The sequence below is a fragment of the Pinus tabuliformis genome, chromosome 2_2 (assembly GCF_031772625.1).
Source record: "Pinus tabuliformis cultivar Carrire ecotype Pingquan chromosome 2_2, CPIR1, whole genome shotgun sequence".
Taxonomy (NCBI): domain Eukaryota; kingdom Viridiplantae; phylum Streptophyta; class Pinopsida; order Pinales; family Pinaceae; genus Pinus; species Pinus tabuliformis.
The window spans coordinates 547,543,394-547,558,698 of NC_142300.1; the positions used below are offsets into that span (position 1 = coordinate 547,543,394).

Consider the following 15,305-nt stretch of genomic DNA (forward strand, 5'->3'; position numbering starts at 1 on the left):
GTCACAACAGATCTAATAATATTATATTAAAAATCTGAGATCCTACACTATTACAATTTTATTAAACTTTAAGATCTATAGGTTTAACTATAATTAGTGCATGCATGTGAATGGAAAATATGTAGAAAAATAGAGAATGAAAACATAAGCTCACACACGCACATAAGACACAAAATATGCTATGGGAAACCCTTTCATGAGAAAACCTAGTTGGAAGGTGAGGTTGCTTCGTTCTCTTTCTCTATCTAGAAATATGGCTGCAGGTATAAAGAATGCCTGTAGCCTATGGGCTGCTACAGTGCAAAAATCCTCTGTGTGCTCTACCTCCTATCTCTCCTGGCTACCTTTTCTCATCTATGGAACAAAATGCTCTCGAAAAAATGTAATGCCTCTTCCTCCTAGTGGCCCAGTTATAACACAACTCAGTAGCCTACTAGTGGTTAAGTTTGACTACATCAACTCTTAACTAGAGTTACAATATAGACTCTTTTAGAGTATTTTACATCAAAAAAAGTGGCTAGCCCCTTTTCCATGAATATTGGGGTCTGACGTGGCATCCTCTTGAACTATAGGTGTGAAAACAGGAAGGTCAACTTCTGAGTGGGATAACTTTTGCATACAAACTCTGATTGACGCGCTTCTTTCATTGTTGGAAATATATTCGTGTGTAGAACATCATGAAAAGGAGCCACACAAAAGCGGCATAGTTATACCCCAAAAAAAGTCGTTTGATGCCTCAAAATTCTCCCGGAAGGTTTCAGACCCCATTTCGCCAAACTGGGCCCCGCTAGTAAAAAAGGTCCCATGAGTTGATTCCTCCATTTTTTCTACTCCGAATGCATCGAGATGGATGAAAAACAATATAATGATCCAACCCGATAAATTATATGAATGTTTATTAAAATATTTTATTTTGATATTACATATAATTTTTTGTATTTTTTCATTATTAATATCATGACAATAATAACCCTAATGGGGGCTCAATCATGGCTTTGGATGGTGTGCCAACCTACCAAGTGTCTAATCTGCATAATGGAGTGGCTAGAGTTTTTTGAGGATCGTGGGAAGATGAACAATTGGTTTCAATGCTTTAAATTCACTATGCAGATGGTGGGTTTTCCGAAGTACGAGGTATGTGTGAAAGGAGGCGAGATCTACTCCTCGTCCTCCCTTATTTGTCTTAAGTTGGTGTTCTTTTGTTTGAGTTGCTACTTTCTGGGGGGGCTTAGTAGCTTATGCTCTCAGCTAGTATGTATTAGGTTTCGTCACTCTCCTCTGGTTAGACCATTCATTTATTAAAATTGTCATTTCCCCTTTTCTGGATTGGTGCTATGATCTTGGCAAGTTTGTCTATATATCTCACTTGCATGCTCTCTTAAAGGTTGTTTATCCACTTCTTTGTTGAATTTAGTCTTTATAGGTGATAGTTCTTTGGGATACCTATATTTGTTCCCATGGTGTTTGCGCTCAAAAAGTTTTAAGGTTTGGGTCTTATGCCCTAGATTTTCGACTATTTTTCTTGTTTCACTTTGGTACTTATATTTAGAGTCTAGCGCTGCTTGAAAAAATTAAGGTACTTAAGTATTGCATTAGCCACTTTATCTTAGATCCTTGTTTTAATGAATTCCTCATTTGGCGGTGGGATTATGTTGTGCCTTTGAGATGTAGGGAGATTAATAATTTGTTAGAATTTGGTTCTGCTTTTGGTGCTTGGGGGATGATTTGGTAATATTAAGGTCTGGAAGTTAGGGTGTTGTAATTCGTCCCTTTCATTACTTTAAAGGCATAAGTTATTTTCGTTCCCCTGTTTAGTGTTCCTTGGTTGTTGTTTCAATGGCTCCTAGACAGAGGATGGCTAGTAGGAGAGGTGGTGGAGGTAATGTCAGAATGAAAATAAGCCAACCTTTTTTCTTTGAATTTATAGCTACTATTTTTTATTTTGTTCCTTTGGAGGTTAGGAGGGAGATTTTATTGTTGGAGAGAAAAGAGGCAAGGGATAGGCCTTATCATTCATATTTTGAATTGGCAGGTGAAGGTATGAAATGGGTTCCAGGCCCTGGTAGATTTAGGAAGAGAAGGCTTCACTTCTTGAATTCGTTGGCCTTACACCAGAAAATGGACACTCTGTTACCCTTATTATTCAAACATAAAAAAGTGGAGAACTATAATATTTTCTCCTCTTTGGAAGATATAAAATGAATGCTTTGCAATCTCAGGCTTTGTTTGGATAATGTAGACTCTCACTTGGGGTGTGTAGAAGGCTTCTTGGTGAGTGACTCTGCTTTACGTGACCTCACCGATCCTCCTGTTGATCATGGTCAAACTCCTACTAACCTTTCCTCTTATTAGGATTGATGGTAGTGGGCTTCATTGATTTTTGGCTATACAATATTTTGGCTTATGAAACCTATAACTATGGTTTCTATATGGAGGTTTTCTCACTGTCTTGGGCCTAAAGTGAAATGTTATATTATTGTGCTCATTGCCTGTCAAATGTCATCATGCAATGTTTTAGAGTCCTCGAAGCTAAAGTGGGTACCTTTTGCCTTCTGTGCACGATTGAGGGACTCTGTTTTTGACACTATGTTCCTGATTCAGTGATGGTCGTTCTTCTATGTTGGGTTGCTTGATACTACTTATATGCTTATTTGTGGAGCATTATTTGCTACTGGTTTTTATGGTCAACTTAGTGTTTCGTTGCATTTTTTTTGAGTTGGCACACTTTGCAACACACTTTTATCTTGCCTCTACTCTCTTGAAATGTGACTTATGGTTTATGGATGACTCATTCTAATGTTGGCTGAGTATTATTTGGATCACAAAACATATGGACCAGTGTTATCTTTGGGTGAGGTTTCCTACTAAACTTAGCTATCAATCTTATTGATATATGTTGTTTCCTTTGTTGGAGCTCTTCATGGTTCTTAGATGTCTTTGTCTATAATTGGGTGGCTATATGGAGTGTAAGCTTGTTGTGCATATTTTATAGATGTTATTGTGGAAGTTAGTGATCTTGATTATTTTTGCTCTATGGTGAGAATGGTGATAACTCTCTTTTTTGTTTATGAATATAAAAGTTATCAATTTACAAAAAGAATATCATGGCAATAATAAATTAATTTTATACAAACTCTCTCTCTCTATATATATATATATATAATTATAATTTAGTCCATAGTTATATTGAATTTATAAAGGATGATTTTATAATATATTAGAAATTACATTTTATAAACAATTCAAAGGTGATTACTTTTAACAATTATATTATTATTATTATCCAATTTTAAGGTCATTAATTTGGTGTATGAGATTCCCTAGTTTATAGTTATATTGAATTTATAAAAGATGATTTTATAATATATTAGATTTTACATTTTATAAACAACTCAAAAGTGATTACTTTTAACAATTATATTATTATTATTATCCAATTTTAAGGTCATTAATTTGGTGTATGAGATCCCCTGGTTTATACAAACTATATATATATGTAATTTAGTCAATAGTTATATTGAATTTATAAAGGATGATTTTATAATATATTAGAAATTACATTTTATAAACAATTCAGAGGTTATTTCTTTTAAAAATTATATTATTATTATCTAATTTTAAGGTCATTAATTTGGTGTATGAGATCCCCATGTTTGTAGGACAAGGAAACCAGACACTAATTTGGTGTATAAGATCCTCATTTTTGTGGAACAAGGGACCCACCTCTAGGTAGCGTAGCAGTCTAGGAAGGCATACATACTCTATCCCTTTGATTTTGAACCTATGACCTTCAAAATGTATATATATATATAACTAATTTTGTAATAAAATGTATGATAATTTTATAAATTTATTAGCATTGTAATTTATAAACATTTTGTAGATGATTACTTTTATATATATATATTTTAATTTTTTAATTAAAATATAATTGTTTTACAATTTTTTATTACTAAAGAAGTGGATGAATCTCTAGGCTTCCACTCATTTTGTTGCCCTGACCATGAGATTCCTGTCACAAAGGGAATTTTGGATACTCACCAAGTGAATAACTTTATAGATAAAATAAGTGGAATTGTTTATGGACGCCGGGGAATTGCTCGGACAATCAAAAATAGCTGAAATCTTGTCTAAGTAGTGTTTAAATCATGTTTTTGATGATGGAAATAGATTCAGCGTCATCAATATGAAATTTGATAACTTTTACTTAGATTTAAAAAAAAATTACAAAAAAATTCAGACAAATTTTTTTAAAATATGAGTTGAATTTCCATAACTTTCAAAATAAAAAACATATAAAAAACCTAATGGTTAGACTACGGCTAAATATTATATTAAATATATATGTGAGATGGGATGGACATGACGAGTACGGACAAGCTCGGCAGGATTTGGAAACGGGCGCCCACCTTTACCAAAACCGCATTTTCTACGGTATTGTTTTCACGAGCAAAACGACACTTGCAACCAGAAAGCGTCCACAACAACCAAATGAAAAACCAGCAACAGATTGAACTGGATTCCCGACATAAGCCTATCGAATGAACTAAATGTTTTTATCATATACCGCTGGTTTTGGTTTTATACGGTGTAAGCTTCCCTGCTTCTTGGCTTTGTAGGTAACATACACACACATAAATACAGAACTCAATCTTAAGTGCAATGTCAGTCTGCAACTTCACAATTGCTATTGTTGTTATGTTTTGTTAGCTATACCAGTCCAAATCTAAATCCAGAAAGGAAGAAAGAAAGATGAATTCTATTTCAAAGAGGGCTTCTTGTATGGCGGCTATGGGAGCAATCGAGGGTTTCAGAATCTTCACAGATCAGAGGGCCTTTAATTTCAAGAACCTACTAACAACGCCCAAGTTACTGTCTATTTCTCCAAATACTTTTGGGATTGCTTCTGCCACTAGCGTTGGTGCTGTTGCCCTGAAATCTGCCATTGCTTCTCCTGTGTCTGGAGCGAAGCTGACTCCTCGTCTTCAAGAAGAAGTAACAAAATCAAAGAAAGCAGAGTTGAAGGATGATTCATTGAGATGCGTGATGTTTCTCAGCTGTTGGACCCCAAACTGAAATTGAAATTCAATTCAATTCCGTCACGATAGAGAGGAATACGGAGAGGGATCGATCACCCGCTGAAGCAGCAGTAAACTGAAAGAAAACAGATTTAAAGGACGGTGTATCTCAGCTGTTAGGCTCCAAGCTGAAATTGGAACACAGCTCAGTTCAGTTGGGTCACGATAGAGAGGCACAGGGAAAGGGATCGATCACCTGTTGGTGCTGCAGGATGCGGGCCACCCAACCGCCAGAATATAAGTTGTATATTATGGATGTATTTTGTAAATGAATGAGTTTGATTGCAATTCTCTGGGTTCAAAGAACACAAAATTTTGTTTTTTTAAATCTCATCTCTGGTTGGCCGCTCGTGTCATTTCGTTTCATTTCACTACTAAACTACACCGGCCCATTGAAACTTATTTTCCTGCCATAAATTATATTTAAACTATACTCAAAAATCGTGAATAAACCGTAGTTTATGGTAAAAATTAGATAAATGAGATTCTATAATATAATTTCATCAGTGATATCTAAAGGTTTCAGTAGTCACTAGAGATATGCAAGTTCTTACATTAGGTGTCTTCATAAATAAGAGTGACCACCTAACCAGTCATGATCCATTGTTAGTGTTGTCTTTCGCTCTAGCCCATAAACCAAAATTGTGATAGCTTCTAATCATCCCTTATTATTAGTTGGTTGGGGGATGTTTGATACATGATATTATTGGAAAAATAATCATCTTTCTTGACTAATTCTCTTAATTTATTAAAGATTTCATTCTCTTTGATTTTTGGTCATCATATCAAATAAAGGTCCACGTTCCCAATCTACTCAAGAATGCAAGTCGACAAGCTTATTTGCTACATTGTTGCCAAGCTTATTTGCTACATTGTTGCCTAATCTATCGACATGATTATATATAATATTTTGAAAGGAATCTAATAAATTAATGCTCTATATTAACAATGATTAAATGCATCAATTTGATTTCATGTTATCCTTGATCATAATTCCCACCTTGTTTACTATTAACATGGAATCCCTTTCAATAACTTAATTACATACCTAGCCAATGGATTAGTTCAATTTATTGTTGCCAAAATTACTTGGCATTTAACTAGTTCCATGCAATTGGGGGCATGGTTAGAATTTCTTTTGTTAAGACATGCTAATCTTCATTAATGTTAGAGTGCATGTCTTTCGTGCATGTCGTGAATTTAGCATATTATTTCGAATTCATTGTTTGTAGTATATGCAAAGACAAAAGTGGATTCCCCCCTGTTATAATGCCTCCTACCCTGGAAATAGAGGGATTGAATAAGATCCCAATTTCTTTTATATCCTTCTTCTTTCGTTAAAGTCTTAATTATATTCATAACTTTGGGAAAAAAACATTGTAATTCCAACTTTAAAATGTATTATTATAATATCTAATCCACATCTTCCTTCCTTTTATTTTGGACTTTGTAATTTTCCTAATGTTCCTTAAAAAGAACTTATTTTTTAAATTGTCTAAATTATTTAACATTGAAACATTTCGAAAATTAATTCAACTTATGCTTTCTATGTGAACATAATAAATTCATATAAACTTTATAATTGTTATCAAGAAAAAAGATTCATCACAATATTATTCTTTATCCCGTAATATAGAAAATTTTGTTCAATCCATATTTCCTATACTACAAAGATGAAAATAATGGCCTCACTTTTGTTGAGAAATTGACATTAGAATTTTGGTAGAGACCACCTCTTTGGAAAAACCTTATTGACATTGGCATGTTTGACACCTCTCATGATACCAAACATAAACTTGTCTCAACATTTTTGTGTTGTGTTTTAAGATAAAAACAGACTCCTTTCACTTCTAACACAACACATTCTAAAGGACCTTTTTTTGTAAGTTTAAGTTGTATCACCTCAAAATATCATGGAAAAAACATACATCCAGCTAGCAACATCATCAAACATGCCATTGAGTAGGTGGTATCAACCTGTCTAGTGGGAAACCATATATTTTTGTTACCGATAGAATAAATTGCACAAAAAATTTAAAATTTATAGCAATTATAACATCACTAAAGTATCTACTATAGTGTTGTAATACCAAAAACTTAACATAAACATTCAAACTCAAGAATCTGAGGAAGTGATAGGAGTAAGATCCTAACACTGAAACCTAAAAGACCATGAGGAGCATGTTTACACTAAAAATGAAGCTCAATGTGTACCAACCTTGCACCAGCCCGCTCTAAGAAAATCCGCTAGTTACGTTGGACCCTTGTGACATTCGCCAGACTAGCAAATATATTATATCTTTTTCCTGCTTGTCATTCAGTACCCTCCTCAACAAGGTCTTCATCTGCTAATACAGAGCTAGGCTAGTGAAATAATGTTTCCTTCTTCCTTGGGTATGCCCTGGGTTAGGAATCCAAGCAAAAACATCTTCCAAGATCTCTAAATCCGAGAGGGCTTGTCTGTTGCAAAAAATAAGAGACTCCTACTTGAAAATTTCACTTTGAGTTTTGGGGGGACAACTACATGGTAAGTGTTAGTGGTTTCCGAGGCCTAGTATTGGGCTTGATTGCGACCCTGGGGACCACGACCTGCACCTCCCCCTGCCCCCAACTCCTGCTTTGCATGCACTGTCGTTGCATGTCAGGTAAGTATGAATAACACCTGGGTTTTATGCCCAAAGAACTCAATCTCAAACTAGATAAATCACAAACACCTCCTATGTTAAACCAAAAACCCCAAAATACCAAAAAACCAGAGGGTGACATAGCCAAGAAATAATAAAGAAACCATATAATCCCGAAAAGGTGACCATGGATAAGAGGGTGCCACCAAACAAAATGGGTTAATAAAAACCATCTAGAAGAAACGCTAAAGATATTTCCTTGAAGACTCAAAACCCAAATTACCAGCAACCCAGATGGTGGCAGAACTAGGTGAACATTACGATAGCCCAAAGTAAACAAAAACCAACCACAACCAACATAGTGCCACTGGAAAGAGAATATAATGAATATAAACCTAAGTTCAACTTTGAAACGACAACCTAGTAACTCTATAAAACCACTGGAAGCATGAAAAATACCCCAAATATAGATAAAACCCCTTTCGAAGACATGCCAAAACACTTTCAAAGAGAAACCATGAAAATTAACAAAGAACCTACACAACACAGTATGTATCAAAAATATGCAAGCTAAGAGAAGAGTCAAATTTAATATTGGAGAGGCCACTTCAATGTTCGTGGAACTGAATGTTGATTTTTCCACGACACTCGAGAATAAGGTACGAGTTTAAGATCACTATCACAAATACACTCAAATTCAACAAAACATCTACTTTGCACAACAGAAAATACACAACAATGAATCAACTAGTACACAAGACAAATTTTAACCCAACACTTGTTATATTACAAAAAAATAATGCAACAATCTTAAGGTTGTCATACCATATATAATGACCCTTGCAATAAGAATTGATACATGACAATAACTAGGGCTTGGTATCAACAATTATGATGAGAAATATGTCCCCGAACAAAGTAAACTTGACTTACTTACTGTTGGTGTGCATCTATAGTCCTTTTAGTCCACGTACCTTGAACACATCTAGCAGTTAATTTTCCTCCTCTTATGTTGATCATTGCAACTCCTACTCCTTCATAAGGCTTGCATCTTAAGATCCTTAACCACCTCTATCAATAATTGTTGGCTGCTCCAAGATGACTGAACATAAGTTGCCTTCTATAATGTCTTTTGCTCCTCCAAAAGGTCACTGTCATAATGTCTTCACAACTGCTTCCCACTAGTTTTCCTTTGATCCTCAAAGACACCAACACATAGGGACTTCACTACTACCCTCTTCTTGCCTCTCTTTTGCTCCAAGACCAGACTTAGGGCTTTGAGGTTTCCTTCTTATCTATGATTTGACCCACTATACTTCATAGAAGTAGGGCACAATAACTAGCCCACTTGACTGCTCTTTGTCTCCTCCAAAAGTCAATCCTTAGGGTATACAATGTACAACCCACTTATTGTGACAAGTATGCCACTTGTCCACAATACTTAGGGATATAAATCAGCCACTAATAACCCTCCAAACTATTGTACCTTGGCTACTCAGCACCGTTGTTCAAACACACTAAACAAACCTCATCGCCTAACATTCAATTAAATAAAAGAGAACCTTACTTACCTTGATATCCTCAACCGTTATACTTTTGAACATACATGATTGTAATCCATGTCCAAGTTATAGTTCAAACCTAAGGAAAGTTCAGGCATGCAGCCAACTCCAATTCTGTGGTTATACAGTCACCCAAATTGTGTGTTAATTCCTCCAATTAGTTCGAAATCCCCGCGCTATAATGGAGAGAACTTTGACCCTTGCTCAACCTCTTCTTCTAGCCCATAACAAAGGTTATGCCCGTCTTATCTCTCACACAAAACTCCATAGCCTGATCACAAATTTATCGGACACATAAAACAATAATTATGCCCAGAACATCTCCGCACTAATATCCTTGAATCGATTTTCCATAACCTAAGATGAAACCAAACCAAGAAACTTGTCCTTTTATTTTCCTTCTAGCTCGAACTAACTTGAGATCTGTAACTACCTAAGGTAACTCTTTTCTCTTAATGAAATGCACTTGTGATGTGGTTGAGTGGGCTCATACTTTCCTTCATTTTATAGAGTTCTTGGTAGTCTTCACTTAGACACCAAGGGTCATTACATAACTCCAAGCTAACCTTAATAAATCGTTAAACCTCCATAAAACATGAGACATAAAATTCTTTTCATTCAACCAATGTCATGCCATTGATTCCTTTGGTGCCCCTTAACTCCTTAAGGGTGCCCCATATGCCCTCAATGATCAAAGCATCAAAATCTCCACTTGGTTTTGCACCCACAACTTTTGGGTGCAAAACCTATTGCTTGGGTACTTTGCCCACAAAGCCCTTGTGGGTCAAAATTATCCCAAGCCCTCTACCCTAGAGTGTGGGAGTACCTACCAAGCTACATAAATCAACACTCCCTCTTAGCGAGGGAGTTACTTCCACTACTTGGAAATATCTCATCATCATCATCGTTGGTGACACTAGCCCAACTCTTGGGGTTCACCACTACAACATACCGTGTAAAATGAACCACACTCGTCTTGGTAGTAGAAGCTTCCTACTTCTTCTTCCTTTCTTGATAGGCCTTCATGACATTCCATAGTTCCTTGTTTCCAGCTGTAGAAGTCCCCTTACTCTCAACTGACCACGCACTCTTCTTGGGTCATGGATTCTCCCTCTGAAACCGCATACTCCCGCTAGAACTTGGCTCCCTTTGAGCCTCAAGAACCTGCACCTGTTTCTCATGATCTATAGGATTTCCCACCAGCCAGTATAGACCATGCTCCTTAACTCCAATAACAACTATAGTAGAGTTAGAGCCTCTAGGCCTAAGTCTTGCTTTCCCATCTTGGAAAATAATCTCAAACCCCTTTGCCTCGATCAATGAAATAGAAAACATGATGTATTTGGGCTCTGGTACAAAAAATACATCTTGAAATCGCAACAACTGACCTTAATCCATCCTGAAAGACATGACACCCAATCCTTTGGTCTCTTTCTGACTCTTGTCGCCAACTACCATGTGCAACTTTGAGTACCACTCAATTAGAGTCTCAAACACATCACATGAACTTGTCATATGCTTCGACACACCTTTCTCCACATACATGCAACCTCATCGATGGTACCCTCAGTGAAATGAGAAACTAGGGAAAAAACCTCATCCTCCAACCTTCTCAAGAGGTCATCTAGCTTAGAGGATGTAGCAACACCAATTATCTCCTTGCCCTTCTTCTTCTAATTATCTCCCTTCTTCTTCCTCAGACACTTGGTCGAATAATGACGATATTCGTCACAATTGTAACACTTCAACTTACTCAAGTTCTTCTTTTCCTTGCCTTTCATTCTCCTTCCAAGAGCCACATTATCATCAAAAAATTTCTTCTTCTTATGAAGGTCCTTGTTTCATAGTTCCTCCTTAATGAAGTCATTCCACAACCTGTTCCAATATGGAAACTTATCACAAGAGACGATCCCTTTGATGAAGGGATTCCTTTACTCGGTAAACCCTTTCAAAGCATTCCTCACCATCTCAAAACCTGAAAAATTCTCGTTAAATATGAGGCCACTCCTTCACTATCCAACATCTTGGTGCTCCTTAACTTATCCTTTAATATCAAAAATCGGTTCTATTTATTATTCTGGAAAACATCCTGAAGAGATTTCCACATCTCATGGGTAGTGTTCTTGTTGGACAAATGAGGTATCAAATGATATTTGACACCATCTAGGATGATCTTCTTTTCCTTCGTATCCAACTCCTCATACACTTTCAACTTCTTAGGGTCAATCGATTTCTTGATTTCCTTGTCGAAAAATGACCAAATCTTGTTCACCATTAAGACCAACTTGATCCTTTCCTTCCAAGGACTATAGTTGGACAACCCATCCAACCTATCCTTGAATCGTAGAGAAACTGACAATTTTGCCATTCCTACTAGTGCTTTAACAATAATGTAATCAACTCCTCTTGAGTTGTACACTCTAATTCACTAGCCCTTCAAAGTAGCTCTGATACCATGCTAATTTTTCCACAACACTCTAGAGTCAGGTTTGAGTCTAAGATCATGATCACAAACACACTAAAATTCCACAACACTTCTACTTTTCACAACAAAAAATACAAAGAAATGAATCAACTAGTACATAAGACAAATTTTAACCCAACACTTGTTATATTACAAACCTTTAATGCAACAATATTAGGGCTCTTGTACTAGGGATCATGGCCCTTACAATAAGCCCTGATACAAGACAATAAATAAGGCTTGGTATCAATAAGTATGATGACCAATATATCCTTGAACAAAGTACACTTGACTTACTTGCTAATGGTGCTAGCATCCACAATCCTTTCAGTCAACATGCCTTGAACACATCTGGCAAGTACTTTTCCTCCTCTTTTGTTGATCACTACAAATTCTCCTCCTTTAGAAGGCTTGCATATCAAACTCCTCAACCACCTCTATCAATCACTCTTGGCTACTCCAAGATGACTGAACATAGGATGCCTTCTATAATGTGTTTTGCTGCTCCAAAGAAGACCATACTTAGGGCTTGGAGGCTGCCCTCTAATCTATGATTTGACCCACTATAAATAACAGAACTAGGGAACAATAACTAGCCCACTTTACTGCTCTTTGACTCCTCCAAAAGTCATTCCTTAAGGCATAGAATGTACAACCCACTTATTGTGACAAGTCTTCCACTTGTCCATAATAATTAGGGCTACAAGTTAGCTATTAACAACCCTCCAAAATAATGTACCTTGGCTACTCAACACTATTGTTCAAACACACTAAACATACGTCATCACCTATCATTCAATTAATAAAAGAGCAACTTACTTACCTTATTATCCTCAACTGATATAGTTCTAAGCATACATGACTCTAATCCACGTCCAAGTTGAAATTTAGACTTGAGGAAAGTTCAAGCATGCGAACGCCTCCAATGCTATGGTTATACAATCACCCAAACTGTGTTCTAATTCCTCTAACTATTTCGCAACCCCTGCACTACCATGGAGAGAGATTTGGCCCTTGCTCGACCTATTCTTCTAGCCAAGAAGAGAGGTCACAACCCTCTTATCTCTCACACAAAACTTTATGGCCTAGTCATAGATTGATCACACACATAAATCAAGACTTATGCCCAAAACATCTTCGAACTGATCTCCTTGAATCAATGTGCCAAAACCTAAGACAAAACTAGACCAAGAAACTCATCCTTTTATCTTCCTTCTAGCTCAACTTCACTTGAGATCTGTGTTCGCCTAAGATAGATCTTTTCTCTTAATCGAATGCACTTGTGATGTGGTTGAATGAGCTCATACTTGCATTAACCACTAAGGGTCATTACATAACTCCAAGGTGACCTTAAAAATTTGTTAAAACTCCATAAAAGACATTGAGACATAAAATTATTTTCATTCAACCAATGTCGCCTCATTGATGCCGTCGGTTCCCCTTATCTTGTTAAGGGTGCCCCACATGTCCTCAATGATCAAACCATCAAATATCTACTTGGTTTTGCGCTCACAACTTTTGGGGTGCAAAACCCACTGCTTAGTTACTTTGCCCACAAAGCCCATGTGAGTCATACTTCTCCCAAACCCTATACCCTAGGGTGTGGGAGTGCCTCCCAAGATACATAAATCAACATTGAACACTCAAGGAGCATCCTGTGTTCCTCCATAACAGCTCCAGAAGCTCAACTAGACATGTAGCACTCAGAACAATAATGTAAACCCAACCATTAATGCTCTTTTTAGGAATTAATATAAATAGTCTCCATTTACACAAAGGCTAGAGAATTTTCAGCCATCCTCCCCTCAACTTTCCTCTCGACCATCGCTCCTAGTGCAAGGGGTTTGGTTATGGCCTCCCTATGTTGCCTTAGATACAAATCGCTCAACCCAAAAAACACATCAAGGCGCAAACCATCTCTTCTGTCGTGAAATCAATCCATGTGTTTTTGCATGGAAGCGAGTGGCCACACTACCCCCCACATTTACTCCCCATGCCAAAACATGGTGACGAGCACATCCCCCTAGCCCACTATGTATCTCGGGATTCACTCCCATCAAGGGGACACATTCTAAAGGACTTTAATTATATGTAAAACTAATTTTTCTTTCCTGTATGTCATTGAAAAGCTATGGTCTTTGGCTATAAATATGGATTTATATTTTGGTTTACCATTGATCTTTCTTCCCATAACCATTACGGAAGATGATTATGTTTTTATATCAGGTTATTTGTTTTAAAATAAATAATAAAATCAATTTGTTTACATTTTAGTTCATGAATTATATATTAGTGTAGCTATATAAATTAAATATTGATAAACATCGATTTATGATAAACATCAAAATATTTACTTCATAATATATATCAAGTTACTTAAAAAAGAGAAATAAAAATGAACTAAATTACAACTTTATTTTAAATTATTATTAATTTTTTTTGTTAAACTTCGTAGGACTCTCTCATTTTCGATTTTACATGTCCATTATTCACCCTGCAACCGGGGAGGGTAGTACAAGATTCGAACCCAAGATCTCCGATTCGGTGAGACTTCATTCCACAGCCATCGCCACTTGAGCTACTCCAGACAAACTTTAAATTATTATTATTATTTTAATTATAAAAAGAATTAATATATAAGTTAAACATATTTATAACTAGCAATTGTCCCAAAAGGTACAAAGAGAGGCCGATAGGATTATTAATTGGAATTGTTGAATTTTTCTAGAAGAGTTAATTGGTTTGTGGAAAACCTTGTTTTCTTGGACTGGATCATTGTGTAATTACCCTTCTAAAGGCTCTTTGTTGCTTGATAAAATAATCAGAATACTGTTTTCAAATTTCCATAGATTTCCTCTTGTAGTAAATTTCAAATACAAAATCAAATTACAGAGTATTATTTTGTATGGGACACAACTCTTCTACATTTTGGTCATTCATGGCGGATATTTCAGACAATGGAAGATAAGCTATGAACAAATTAATGAATAGCATACTATTCATGAGGAAAAGTTGTGTTTGCTTATCCATGGAAAAGAACGAAAATACCTGGAGCTTCATTATTGAGGATCACAATGTTATTACAAGATTTCACTCCACAGAGAAAGTTGAAATGTAATATAGAGGCAAGTAAAAGAGGAATTTCTCTCAAATGATCACGATCACACTCTAGAACCCTATTAAACAATGCATCCTTCTCATGGTCAGAATATAATTAAATAAGAATACCATTTCCTGAAACTCGTGGCATGCTTTTAGGGCTAAGCTAATCACAAGAACTCCACCAGTTCATCAGTTAATCCAATCCTGTAATAATTTATTTCATTAACCTAATTAAATTAGATTAGTGACTACCCACATTGTTTTAACTTTTGTTACATACGATCGCACTTCAGCGAAAACTTGAAATTCTCCGTTTCGATCCGACGAATTCCAAGGTTTCATGATAAGAAGGAAGATAAAATTTTTAGAAAGGATGTCAGTATTGTGAAATTTTGTTTTGGGTAGGTTAATGGAGTTGAGTTAATTGGGTAATAAACAATTTTTTAATTATAGAGTTAATAAAAATTTGAAAGCA

The 15,305-nt window shown here is 36.0% G+C and overlaps 1 protein-coding gene across 1 annotated transcript; it reads left to right on the plus strand.

The window, feature by feature from the left end:
• The first annotated feature begins 4,517 nt into the window (after nt 1–4,517).
• LOC149193803 (uncharacterized) lies at nt 4,518–5,307 on the plus strand. The gene has a single exon (XM_089406965.1). The coding sequence runs from the start codon at nt 4,753–4,755 to the stop codon at nt 5,074–5,076; it is 324 nt and encodes a 107-aa protein (XP_089263091.1). The 5' UTR covers nt 4,518–4,752; the 3' UTR covers nt 5,077–5,307.
• Nucleotides 5,308–15,305: the final 9,998 nt, after the last annotated feature.

What these genes read in the sequence shown, in the direction of transcription:
- LOC149193803 (XM_089406965.1), top strand. Translation starts at nt 4,753, where the DNA reads ATGAATTCTATTTCAAAGAGGGCTTCTTGTATGGCGGCTATGGGAGCA.